The following is a 14839-nucleotide window of genomic DNA, read 5'->3' on the forward strand; positions in this document are numbered from 1 at the left end:
AAGCAAGATACAAAATTCACACAGGCTGCAAGAAGTTTGTACTCCCAAAGTGACGTGGATAAAACAGCTTAGGAAGAAGCTTGAGGTGAGACAGGGGTCACATAAAACAACAGAAAAAGGAATACCTCCAGACAGCAAATCTAAGAAAAGTAATCAAGGAATAATCAAGGACTTTTCTTTTTATAAGAACAGACGGAGGTCCTCAACAATATCTATTGTTCACATCACTGTCACAGACCAGTAATCCTTCCATGTTCTCAGTTCTCTCCTCTTCCTAATGGAAGTTATTATTGTGGATATTCTTCCGTGAGTGGCCTCTTCCAGAGAATCCTTACAGATTATTACTTGCATTACCAATGGCAACCAAGGTTCTATTAGAATGCAGGCTCTACCAGGAAACCACCCAAATGTAATCATCACACAAATAAAGCAGCCAGGGTCAAAGCAATCTAATCTTCCACAAGCATCCTGACCAATTCCAGCATTTCTTGAGTTTAAATGGAAACCACTTAGTGTCAAAAAAAGTGTGGCAAGCAGCCCAGCTGTTGTTTGTTTCTAATTCAAAAACTGATTATGTTTCTAAAGGTGAAGGTTTCATCTGTGTAAGTGCATCTAATTATAGATAGAATAAAATGATATTCATAATTACATTCAAAAGAATAAAAATCTACCTATTCCTCAGCCAATATAACTCTAGAATGTGTTATTCAAATACTAGAAATAAAGGTCAGTTTCCTAATCCTAAAAATATCTCCTTGCATCCAGAAGACAAAGAAAGATAATCACCTTAAGAGATAAGTTAGCTGTATTTATATCAGATAAAAAGCACTGACTGGAAATGAACAGTTACCATTATCATTGATGGCACATGTGTTAGTTTCCTAGCGCTGCCCTAACAAAGTACTCCAGACTGGGTGGCTTACACAACAGAAATTTATTGCTTCAGAGCTCTGGAGGTTGGAAGTCTGAAATTAACATGTCACCACCATCGGTTGCTTCTGAGGATTTTAAGTGAAGGATCTGTTCCAGTCTGTTCTTGACTTGTGAATGGCTGTCTTCTCCCTGTTTCTCTTCCCATTGTCTTCCCTTTATGTGTGTCTGTTTCTGTGTCCAAATTTACTATTTTTATAAGAATGCCAATTGTATTAGATTAGGACCCCCCCTCAATGGTCTTCTTTAATCCAATTACCCCTATAAAAACCTTATCTTCAAATAAGATCACATTCAGAGGTGCTAGAGGTTAGGACTCCAACACATGTTTTTTTGAGGGGGAGGAACACAATTTAAGTCGAAACAGTCCAAAAGTCTAAAAAGTTTCTATGTACCAAATCCTTATTTAGATGAACAAAGTGGTAATGACTGAATTGAAAAGAATTTCCTATGACTTTATAACCTCCAAACCAATTGGTTTTAATTCCAATTCCCCTGGCCCCTCTACTTCTAAACAATTAGGGAATGTACCGAATTCCTTTATTTATTTTGGGAAATATCTAGAGCATGTCAGAGTAAATACAAATCTAAAAAATAAGTGAATTCCCCTGATGCCAAAAGACAAAGAAAACTCATTCCTTCCTGCTCTTTTTTGCTAAAGCATTTCCCCTAGAAAACCTGCGATTGTAAGTTCTCTCTCTACTTGAGAGGGATGCAAACCTTTTGAAAACCTGAATAATCTCTAGTCAGTTTTTGTAAATCAGTGAAGTCTTTCTTGGGAGCTTTAGAACTATCTTTCTGAAATGTGAGCATAAAGCATCCTGTCTTTCGGTCTCCGTGAGAGGTTAGCCTAGGTGCTGGGCTTGAAGTTGTAACTTTTACTTGTTGCAGAAATACAAGAAGTTTTATTTTTCCTTTCTATCAAGACATTAGCATGTATGCAAATGACTGTATTTGCCTGGCTGTATAAAAGGATGAGATGCCTTTCTGTTTTTTGCAATCTCTTTAGTGGATTGCTTGAGATATATTGCAGTCTGATTTAATGCTTATTCAAGTAAAACTTTCCTACATTTGTGAAGAGGATTTCTAGGCTGGCAGAAGAGTTTAAATTAATTCCCCAACAAAAATAAAAATATCATTTTGTTCTTCTTTTTCCCTAATGCAACAGACAAAAATATAGACACATACAGTCAACATTACTGAAAACATCTTCCACAGTTATGACCTTGAAACATCTATTCGGCGTAAAATTGAATACACAGAATGGAATGTTTATTAGTGACATCCACAACAATTTATAATTATGTTTTTAGTACCATTTATTTGGGTACTGACTATACGACAAAACAGCTAAATGTTTTGGATAGATCATGCGGTGTAATCTTGCAGCGATCCTATTATTTGTCTATTACCATTATTTCCAGAGAAGAATCCCAAAGCTATCAATGTGTAAATAATTTATTTAGCCAGGTTCCATTCCTAGAAAGTAGTAGAGAAATGGACCAATCTAACTCCGGAGCTTGTATTCTTCATCACTAGGTGATCCTGGCTCACTCTGTCATGAAGGAGACCATCAGACACCAAGCCAGCACCGATTCCAGCTGGATTCCTGGTAACTGGGTTTGTCTGTGGATGCTGAGCCAATTCACTATGCCTGCCACCACCCTTTCTATGTTGTTAAAGCAGTGTGGCATAATGGAAGTTTTCTGTCCTCAATGCTAATGTCTTTAAGATTCTCTGCACTGACTTGACAGCTATGTAATCTTGGAAAACTTATTTTACCTGGCTTAAACTCAGTTCCCTCTTCTGAAGGCAGTGCCTGACAAAACTTAACTATGACAACAAAGGAACAGTGGGAAGGCTCTACTGACACAATGTATGTGACCAGCTCTGAAGCTGGGTATCAACAAACCAGAGTACAGAAATGCCCTTACTCAGCAATATATCTCCTAGCAATTAGGACTATGTAATCAAAACAAAATGAAGTGAAAAAATGAACTAACCAAACAACAACAACAACAACAACAAATATAAGGCATCGTTTTCTGTATCTCTTATATTGTTACAAACAATGAAGATAGAACAGACTTAACACATTTTCACATGTATAAGATTGAATCTTACTGTTTTCTCTATATGAAATTCTCCCAGTATACTAATATCAAGTCAATGCTGCATGCAAAAACCATTTACCCTGACACTCTGTCTAGACATTAAGCATGGAAACCACACCTCTCTGTCCACATAACTACTTTGTCCGTTCACATTACCCTGATCCCTTGTGAATCCTAATCAAACTCCCACTTCAAAAGACCCTCACTAAATAAGATTTCCAAAACCCAATAAACTTTGACCCAGTTCTAAAGCACTGCCAAAGTTCTGAGATGACCATCTCCCTTATCTAAGTAAGCAATAAACTCAGCTTTGTCTCAGATTGTGTTGGTGACATCTGGGAAGCTAACTTTCAAGAAAGCCTTTTCTAAGGCCTTAAGGATTATTTTAAACTGCAAAGCCTTCTATACAACATGGATTTCTTGACATAGCGCTCATGATATTATCAATATAACTGACATTATAAGCGGGTGTATGCATTCTTGTTGCATTTAACTCTTTCTTAAATCATGCTTTCAATCTATAATAAATGATGAGAGAACAAGATATCTTCAGTATGTTCACTTGTGATACAAATGGTTCAAATCCATCAACTCCCATTAAAAAATTATAAACGAAGATTTTTAGCTCCAAAACAAGAATTCACAGCAGCATTTTTATTTCTACTATCCCATGGCATTTCTTGCTATATACAGGAATTTCAGAGTTACTCTTTCAAGAAAAATAGTTAAATGCAACCTCCTTAATAGGAAGTCTTACCTTTTCCAGTTTTGAAAGAGCAAGAGAGTAACAGTCTTTGGCTCTGAATTGCATGAATCTCATGTTGGCTGGGTGAGTAAGCTCTGTGATGATACTGAGACTGGAAAACAACCTACATTTAAAAACACACACACACAAGAAAGCATTTGCATCACACTAACAATCCAATATGGTATATTTTGTAACAACATATTTATGAGTGAGTGATTCCTAGCCTTAGGCATAAAACTACATGCAATTACAACAGCAGGCATTGTCACATAAACTGTCTGTACAATGCAAGAAAAATGACATGCTATTTCCCAAAGAATATTTTAACCAACATTTTAGCACTATAAGAAAAATAAATTTAGTAATTTGGCTTTTTATTAGATATTTTTCTCTCTACAATTATGAAATGGCATAGAAGAGAAGCTCATGAAGCTAATTTAAGAAGTCACAAGTGACTTTGTGGATAATATCAAAAGAGAAATTTATAAGATGAATATGACAATTGACAAAAATTCCACGTGATGAGCTTATTGTCCATAATATGAGTTCTTTGATCTTCTAAGATTCCCTATTCTCATAGTATGCGATTTTGAAGGTCACATCTTGCTATAATGATCTCCTGAGAAAAGAAAATATTTTAACTCAAATAACATTTCATTGTAATGAATTGAGGCCAAGGCTCAACTGATAGTGTTATTCTAGAAAGATCCTGAGAGTTTTCACATGTCCCATAGCTTTGCATTAGCTACCTTCTTATTCACCACCTTCTCCCAAAACACACACACACACACACACACACACACACACACACACACACACAAGATAATAGTTGTCAGATCATAACTTCATTTTGTTATTTCTATTAACTGAGGCATATTTTTAATATCTAATTTAATAAATAATAATGAAGTGTTTGTTATTGGAAAGCTCTGGTCTCCAAGAACTAAAAAGAGGTATAAAGAGATATGCTGGCCTTTAAATTAGACTCTACTACCCAATAGAGGAAACTATAAAAATGTGTAAGTTATAAGGCTGTATATATTTTTATAAGAGTGATAAATATGGCTGACTGAATCTCACAGACTATGCAGCATTAAGACACCAGTAAATGGATAGCTTGTGAGAAGCATCCAGGACAGTGTTGAGATATAAGGCCAGAGAAGTAATTTGTGAGAAAAACATAGCTGCAAAACAATGAAAATTTATTTCACCTTCTGGAAAGTTTAAATTTTCTCTGCAAAATATAGCTTTTATCTTTCATACATATTATTTTTCAAACTTTGGATACTTTTGTAGGATTACTTGGGATGATTTCTAACACATTATATCAAGTAGAAATGTGTAGCTTATATACTTGAGAGCTGAGTAACAATGAATAATAATAATATGATTGGTTGTTCTGGTCATTGTATTTAAGTGACTTGTAGAGTTGAAATTAGATAGAACCAAAAAGTTTATATGATGTGCTGTTTCTGTTCTATATAAATGAACCAATACCATTATGTTATTTGAAACTGAGAAAGTGAATGCATTGTCTACGTCTGCCACCTAGTGAAAATCTAGAACTAAATAATACTTTAATGAAATGTTTTAGTGCATTGCCTTTTATATCTATAAACTATTACTTACATTCAATTATAATACATTCATAAATTTGTTTTTTTAGTAACTTTAATTATGTATCTTAAAATATGAATCTGTAAATCTATTTCTGGGCTTTAATATGACCTAAACACATTTTGAGTATAAAACACTTTAGAAATAAAATGATATAATAAATGTATTTTTTCCCTAGGTACTAGATCATAATAAAGCAATACTGTAATTGAAAAATAATATGGTCTGGGGTGCCTGGGTGGCTCAGTTGGTTAAGCTCAGGTCATGATCTCACGGTTCATGAGTTCAAGCTCTGCATTGGACTCTGTGCTGACAGCTCAGAGCCTGGAGCCTGCTTCAGATTCCACGTCTCCCTCTCTCTCTCTCTGCCCCTAACCCACTCGCATTCTGTCTCTGTCTCTCTCTGTCTCTCTCTCTCTCTCTCTCAAAAACAAAAATAAACATTAAAAACAAGAAAAATAATATTTTTTTCTATTTAAAACTTTTCTACAATTAATTTATGTCCTGACTGAGTGATGTAAGCATCACTGTGGAGAGGTGCAAAATCTCTATGGACTAATTCTCTGCTTGGTATAATTTATTCAAAAAATACTTTTGACAGACATGCCCAGTTATGCTAACTAATAGAAGATGAAAAACACACCATATACTCTACTTGACAGACCACTGGGAGAAGTCTGAGACTACCTGCAATTATATATTCAAGAAAAACAAACATAAGGGCATACAAATCTGGAAAATGTTCACAATATTTTAATTAAAAAACGGAGTTAGTGTGCTACACTATAAATTTTGATCTGTTGTGGTGGCTAGGAATGAGGTTTCAGAATAACAAACATATATATTAATATATAGGTATAGAGACTCACTTAGATATGTAAAAAACCAGTTTCAGATTACAATTGGCTCTCAATACTAAAATAAATATGAATATATTTTAATCTTTTAAAAATACTTTTTAAACACTTTAAGTCTGAGATATCAGATATCTCCTGTATGTAATTTTTTTACCTATGTAAACCAATCAAAATAATAAAAATATTTCTGCACTACATAAATGAATCATTCTTGTATTTATACATATTCATTACCAATATTTTCAATTATGTCTTTTCCCACGTACAGAGGTATGACATTTCCTCAATAACTATGATTATTGTGCCAATAATAATATCTTACTTGTGCCAACATAAAGACAATATTCTTTTTTGATTTTATTTTTTAACTTGCCATTTATGCTCTTTGCATCCTGGGGATGCAAGTCTTCTAACTGCACAGCTCTCCCCTCCTCTTACTTTCCCCTCAAACCACTCTTCATGTTGTAGCTAAAATAGTATTTTTAAACTCTATCCTTCAGTGATTTCCTTCCTGTTGTTCTTATAATGAAGATCAACTTGCTACCGTGCTCTACAAAGCCATGAATATTCTGATGCAGATTAATACTTCAGCCTCACGTTGTCAGTCTTCCACCTGCTCTGCTCCAAGTCATCAACTTTGCCCGCCTCAATACCTCAGAGCCTTTGGATATGCTGCCCCCTTGTGGAATGTTCTACTCCTCTCCTCGCCTGCTTAGTCTATCAAGTAAACAACTGAGTAAATTCCTCAAGGAGATAATAGGTAGGTGTTCCTTGATCCACTGGACTAGATCATACATTCTTGTTGTCTGTACCTGTATAACACTATACTCTTTTCAGTAGCTGCTACATTTATAATTCTCTACTGGAATCTCTTGTTTAATATGTTCCCTGCTTAGACTATCACTACTTAATCACTACTGATCACTGTGTCTGCCTTAGGCACTGCTCAGCCATAGCATTCTGTATAGTCCCCAAACTTACTAGATGCTCAATAATACCATGAATAAATCACAAGTGTAGGTGTTTGTAGACGTCCTCCTGACCTACTATGGGGTTAATGCATGAGTTTCTCTGATTCCTGCAATACACAGATCCATGACTTGAATGAATGTTCCCACTGCCAGAGCACCAATTATCTTACCAGTTTGATCAGCTACATTTTAGGAAAAAAATCAAAAGCAAAAATATCTTTATATTAAAACAAAATCAGCCTAAGAGACTTCTGAACTAAATCATTCCTGGACTTTTACAATGCAAACAAAACTAATGTTAATTAAATAAGGAGGCCATTAGACTGAGATGGCTCTAATACCTTAGCAGGTTACGTAAACAAATCAACACCTCAACCTATACATGCCTCAAGGTTAAGAAATCAAAACCAAAGGACAGCTAATCACAGTCAACTAGGCTTTCTCAAATAATACAACCACTTAAGCTGTAGCTGATCAATTATTTCTTTGCTTTATTTCTGCCTCTTCTCTGTAAGCCCCTCACTCCTGTCCACGGAGTGTTTCTAACTACTTCCTACCTGGCACTGACAAATCTGAACTGATTTTTGCTCAAATAAATTAAAAAAATTTTAATATACCTTAGTTCATCTTTTAAAATTAGCAAGTATTTACTTTTGTACCCATTCTGTATTAAACTAATGTTTATCTATCTTGTGTGCTCTCTAGAAAAACATTTGCTTCACAACTCCTTGAGTTAATTTTCTCCTCTCCCTTTCTCCTGATACACAGACTTAGGCTGTTGGTTTGAATCGGCCATTTTTTTTTCCTATATAGGATAGGATGAGCCAGTAAGTTGCTTTCAATATCGTCTTTTTTTGTTCAGTTAAATGAGAATAGTGATAGATGACATGGCCATTTTGAAGTGGTTGTTTTAATTCAAGGCACATTTTGGCATGCTTCTTTAAATTTAGTTTAGATATTAACACTTGTTCATAAAGATGTGAAAACAGGCAATATTTTCAATACACCAAGTGCTTGTGAGGTAAAACTTTAGCAAGAGACACTTAAATTTTAAAGTGAGGACCTGCTTTTCTTTCAATTTGGAAATCAGACACTCACTTAGCAGATCTTTCAAGGAGAATGACCCATGAGTGTTTTCTCTTAGATGTATAAACTAAGGTCCATAGGCACAGGAGAGAAAGAGGCTTAGCCATATTTGACTTGAAAAGACCTTATCTCCTAGTTTTTGGTACTTTGAAATGGTCTCTAAGGTTGATGGGCCAATTGTTTAGGATTCAAGGAATCTCTTCAGAGTAAAGTACTAGAGATACTCTCTTACCTAGAGAATCTGGAACCCCTGGAATAGATTGTCCCTGAAGGAGTTTGCTGCTTACTATAAAGGACTACTCCGAACCCACAAAGGTAAACTCATCGCAAGTGAAGGAACAAATTTGGGCAAGTGATCAATACAGGGCCTGCTTAGGTTGTTCTGGTGACAAAGCTTGGCTGAGGCTGGAGGCCCCTCTTGTCCCAGCCATCCCAGAACAAACTTAAGGAATGTTTATCAAACATCTGAGTGTTAACACTTTGTATGTCATGCTTCAGATTCTGGATATGGAAAATAAAACACTTCCTGGGTAGGTCCTCTGGAAGAAACATGCAAGGGCCAAACCAGCAAATATATAATTGCCCTACTGGATAAAGACACATTGAATTGTGTAATCCAGTTTTCAATTACAAAACTATGTTTGAGTTATAAATGCAATTCCAGATGAAAAGGAATTCTCCCGATGCCCCCAACTGTTCTCTAATTCTTCCTAGCCCCGCCACCCAAATATACTGCTAGTGAATTAGTGAGTTTCTCCTATTTTGCCTTTGGTCTTTTGGGACTGAGTAACTCTGAAAGGTCCTTGGACAATCTGGACAAAAGAGAGGCCTTGTCAAGTGAAGCTGTATAGTAAGCTGGGCAGGTACGGGTTCAAGTACTGTGAGCTTCTGAATAACAACAAATTTAACCCTATTCCTAGCCAGCAAAACAAATCATACCAGTTTTTATCAATAACTAGTACTAGAGCACTGTTGCTTTCATTTCATATTTGAATTCCATCTCATTCTTATGTCCTGGACTCTAATACAACCACAGATTGAAGATTCCTCTAACATATTCTTTAGTAGTTTTAAAAGCTGAAAATGTAAAGGTCAAAATGCCCCATGTCAAAATGGAATGTCAAAATAATCAAGATAAATGGTATTTACAAACTAATAACTACACAGTCATTTACAAACTAATGCTAATAAAATGTAGCATTGCTCTATACAGAGCAACAGCAGAAGGTAATCTTAACTTGCTTAATATATACAGCTACAGAGAAGATTAGAATTTGGCTCTTGTTTGAGGAAATTAATGATATTCATGAAGATATAAGGATTGGCTGAGATATTTTCGTGATATTATTATTGAAAAAAAATTCTAGGACCACAATGGAGCTTCTCCTGTTGGGTTGCCATGCCAGCAAACTAAAAACTTAGATAACTTTTCTGTCTCTGTGATAACGTTAATTTGTATTTTGGAACCCACAAAACAGAGGCTGTCTCAGTGGCCTGGCCCATGTTACAAATCTAAACATGTCAGCCTGTACGTTTGGTAAATATCTATCAAGGAAACCTAATATACACCAACCCTAATCCTCCAACTCAGCTTTAGCTAGCTCAGCTTATGCTAGAAAACAGGATCTATTACTAGCCTTAGCAAATGCCTGACCTCCTAGCCCATCATGCCCGGTTTCCATGTTGCCTCTTCTAACATTCTATAAAACTCACTCTTGCCCAAAATCTCTCCGGGAAAGTGTCTCACTGCTTGTGAGGCACTGTACTCCCCCAATTCACAGGCTGCTTTCCGCTGATGAAAAAATATCAAACTTGGGACATCTGGGTGGCTCAGCTGGTTAGGTGTCTGACTCCTGATTTTGGCTCAGGTCATGATCTCATGGTTTATGGGATCAAACCCCACTTTGGTCTCTGCCCTGATAGAACAAAGCCTTCCTGGGATTCCCTCTCTTCTTCTCTCTCTGCCCCTCCCGTGCTCACTCTTTCTTTCTCTCTCTCTCTCTCTCTCAAAATAAATAAATAAACATTTTTTTAAAAAATATCAAACTCGTTACTAAATTGTTTTAGGTTTGTTACTTGATACCTGTAAATATTCCACTTGACCAGAAACACAATATATCCAGTCAGCCAATCCCAAAATGCCAAGCCAACTCTGGGGTCTATACTTATTTCCTTGTTTTTTGTTCCTTACTCGTTTTTTGTTTTTCTCTTTCTTATTCCTTACTCTTTATCCCATAAAAGCTGCCTCCCTCACACTCCATTTTGTAGTTGTCTGGATCCTTGAGAATGGAGACTGCCCACTTCGTGAAATGTTAAATACAGTCTGTTTGTATCACTTAACTAGTCTTCTTCAATCATTTTTAACACTATTGACTTTCATATACTCAGTGTTCTCTTAGAGATGGAGCCTTAAGCTTTAATCCTAAATAGCTTGGTATCCAGCCACTATGACGGGATTTCTGATTGCCTGTTGCTCACTTATGAAGATAACTGGATCCTACCTCTGGAATTTTGTCATCTGTCTCTAAGAAATTTCATGCAAGGTGATGGGCAGAGAAGCTGAAAGGATAGAAAACTGAGGGCGGAGGAAGGGAGACAGGAAAGAGAGTTAAGATCGGTGTCAGTCCACAGTAGCGGACACTAATCAGTAATTAGCGGACACTAATTCAGGGTTTCAGCACAGGAGTGATTATAATGATTGATATTGGAACTTAATCTGTTAAGCATGGAAGAAAAGCCCTCAGATGACTAAGGACAGTGAAAAGGTAGCAGAACCAGTGGATAGTAGGTTCTAGTGGAGACAAAAGGCTGCTAAGATTGAGGGTATTAGAAGAAATACCCCCAATAGTACTCAGAGTAGTAGTACTCAGAGAACTGAATGAAACTGAAAAGAAGGAGGGTAAAATCATTGTTACTTCAAGGTAAAGGCTACGACCATGAGAACAGGTGGCTAAGGTAAAACACTGAAAAGATCATCTATGTAGGATTGCTGATACCATCAAGAATTATGATAGAAGCAGGATTTCTAGAGTCACAGTGAATCAGGAACTAAAATCTTCAAGGAATGTGGGTGACCTCAAGGGTGGTAACTGACTGCACCTATACGATGAAACTAATAAATTTGCATAGTTTTGGTCATTTATCTATATAAATAACATTCAGTACATTATGGGGATCCATGTGTGTCTTACTTTTGCACTTTATTATATAAGACTAGCCTAGTTTAGCACTAGTTTAGATTAGGAGCTCATGGATTACCCCATAAAAAATGTTTCACAGAACTGTTTTCTTGGAAAATATTGTTATGTACTTAGTGAAATAATGGTAATATCACTACATGTATATCTACCCTTAGTTATTCTGGTCAGTTAATTCAAAAATATTAGAGCCTTTGCATCGCTCAGTAAGATGGGGATTTATTATTGATTGATTGATTGATTGTTATCTTAAAATCAAAATTATTCATTCATAGTATATATAATAAAAGTAGATCAATAGAAACTTTACCATAATAGAAATAAACTCATGATAAGTTGAAAGCTAAAATGGTATGTTTAATCAAAAGAACCAAAGATCCTCTCTTGTTAAAAATATAACTAGCTTTTGCCACACAGGGAATAAAAAGGATGATGTTACGTTGTTCACTGGCTGTAAATCTCATCCTTCTAAATTAATTTTATACCCTATAATATCCTTTTGCATTCTCTAGAGAAAAAAATTACTTACATATCTGTCATATTTTAAACATGTGCTATTCTCCCTTTAATTGTACTATTTCATATAGCTCAAGAACTAGTCAGCCTTATTCTAAATGAACCGCCTCATTACAGTAACTTTAGAGGGTACATTTGTTCTCCTTCTGAAACAAGACTTTCTCATGCAAGTTCAGAGTAAATTTTCCAGATGCTGGAAAACAGACTCTTTATATACCTAATTTCCAGTCTTCACATTAACACTGCAAGAAGGGTTAACAATTGTCCACATGCATTTTATACATGAGAGAAACTGAATTTCTATGAAGTTAAGAAATATGCTTGAGGTCACAAAGTGTCTACTAGCACCTCTGGGACAGATGAAGTTTGTTGTTATATTGTTCCAAGGTCTGTGGCTTTTCCACTCTGTCAGATGAAAGCGATCATGAGAGTGCTAATATTACAGTAGCCTTCACTGAATAATTGAAAACTACCAGTCACGTGCTACAGCATTATATATTTTTAAATTCCAATCAACTTTGTGATTAAGACATTGAGGTTTAGAGAAGGAAAGTAATTTGCCCAAGATCATATAGTAAATAATCAACTTAAGTGGGACTCACATCTAGCCTCTCTCTTCTGAATTCTAAACTCAAACTATAAACTGAAAATTACCCTCAGTATATGCTTTGCTACAATATAAAGGTTATAAAGGTGGAGTGATGGGAGATGATGATGGAGTTCAGATTGTTTTATTTACTTCCATAATTTGGTAGCTCAGGTATGTCCTTTGGCCTTGTGCAAAAATCATGAAACTGAAATAATGATCTTTTAGATATTTAAATTTTAAAATGATTTCAGAAAGAACCATTCAAGTGACATAGATGTCTTCATTTACAGGGGAGTTTTTGACTTTGCTTATAGCATGACCTTTTCTTTGGTTTTCACTGTTACTCAAAGATAACCATAAAGAAAATTCCTATCTGGATGAGTTATGACTTGGCTCCTAACGTGGGTAAATTACCTGTTCACAGTCTTACAATATTTCATTCCTAGTAATCCAGTTTGTAAACGCGTACTATTGGCCACTACCAGGCATAAAACCAAAATTGTAACATACATGGTCTGTCACAAATCATGACTACTACAGCACAGGATTTAGAATTTGTTATGTTAAACTATACAAAAAAAAACAGACTTATTATTCTATTTATTTTTAAAAGAATGATGATCCTGCATTAAAACTTAAACACATGGTGGGGTGCCTGGCTGGCTCAGTGGGTTGAGTGTCCAACTCCTGACATTGGCTCAGGTCATGATCTCACAGTTTGTGAGTTCAAGCCCCAAGCCAGGATATGCACTGATAGTGTGGAGCCTGCTTGAGATTCTCTCTCTCCCTCTTTCTCTGTCCCACCCCCTTGTCTCAAAATAAGTAAATAAACTTAAAAAAAATTAAAAAAATTAAACATATAGTGCCAGTCATATATTAGATGTTAAATAAGTATTTGCTTTTGGATTGAATGAATGAACATAACTTCAGGGTAAGTATCTCATGTTCACTCCTTTTATACAGACTCAGAGTCAAATATTTCACAGATATTTAGCAGTAAGTAGACAACAGGGCAGAGCTATTCAGACAGTTACCTGAAAAGGGTCTGCACGTTTACAATCGTTTTGGCATCTGCCATGTAGTCTTCCTCGGCACTCATGGTACTCTCTTTGTCCACAACCACCATGTTGGCAGCGAAAGTCACTCCACACCTGAGTAAATCATCTAGGCTTTGATAAAAATCAACAGAGGAAAATGGACTTTCAATAAATCACAGTACTAAGATCAGTGCTTGCTTACCCACTACACTTGTATAGGTTGCCCTCATAGATGGCTTTCACAGAGTTTGCCCTGGTAGATGTTAATGGAGATTATAATACATTCTCTACAGATATTAAATAATTTGTATTTTTGAGCTGTTTATGTTTCATTAGATCTTAACTGTTTCAAAGCACTATGCTTTAAGAATTTTTAAATAATATTTATTAATTATATAAGGAAAACACGGAAAACACCCATTTTGCAATCAAATAGAAATAAAGCATATCAGAACTTTTCTCTCACTATTTCAAAGACATGACATTTACATCTTCTTTATCCCTACAGTACTTTTGGTAAGAGTAGAGATGAATACTCATATTACCTTAGATGGTCTAGCCCAACAAAGAAATGTTAAACTATGAAATATTCTCAAATGTGGATTATCTCTTTGTGAGAGCTATGTGTTAAAGATTGGTTCAACACAGCCACGAGCATGAAAAATATATAAATACCAGTTGTATTCAAACTTACCATTTACCATTTAGTTTTTGAGCAACCGATTGAATAACCTAATTTCTTTAGTTGCATGAAATAATTGCTAAACTAGATACAAGTTCCTGTGAATTATAATAGTCAGTCTTCTCCCCTATCACTGATAAAAACTAGCAGTTTCCCACTGAATTAAAAGAAAATGTTACCATTAAAGCTGAAACAAGGAAACCATTATCTCACTGCCTCTGCTTCATACAAACTAGAAAAATAGGGCTGAAGTAGATAAAGGAGACTAAATTTGAATGAGTGTAAGAATGTTGTTGGTAAAAAGTTGACTGAAGACAGTGTAGACCTTAAAGAACAGTAGTTCCTTTTAAATTCTTCAATTGAAGGGTCAGTTCCCTGAGGATATTTTCCAAGTGTGTGATTGGTTGAACTAGCCACGTTACTTTAGAGGGAACTGTTTTCTTCTTATGATAAGGAAGGAGGTGGGATTTCTTATTCTGTTATGAGGTGAAAGAG

At 35.6% G+C, this 14839-nt stretch overlaps 1 protein-coding gene across 12 annotated transcripts in view; it reads right to left on the bottom strand.

Moving 5' to 3' along the window:
• KCNT2 (potassium sodium-activated channel subfamily T member 2) overlaps positions 1-14839 on the bottom strand; it is a 363773-nt gene that overhangs the window by 65838 nt on the left and 283096 nt on the right. For all 12 annotated transcript variants that reach the window (XR_006706948.1, XR_006706947.1, XM_045456156.1 and 9 more), the window contains 2 exons: positions 13660-13794; positions 3802-3913 (listed from right to left, as the gene is read on the bottom strand). Coding sequence is in view for 10 of the 12 variants with exons in the window: in XM_045456156.1 (XP_045312112.1) it covers positions 3802-3913; positions 13660-13794 (247 nt within the window). In the remaining 2 variants the exon portion in view is untranslated. The remainder of the gene's footprint in view (positions 1-3801; positions 3914-13659; positions 13795-14839) is intronic.

The sequence above is a fragment of the Leopardus geoffroyi genome, chromosome C3 (assembly GCF_018350155.1).
Source record: "Leopardus geoffroyi isolate Oge1 chromosome C3, O.geoffroyi_Oge1_pat1.0, whole genome shotgun sequence".
NCBI classification, from domain to species: Eukaryota; Metazoa; Chordata; class Mammalia; order Carnivora; family Felidae; genus Leopardus; species Leopardus geoffroyi.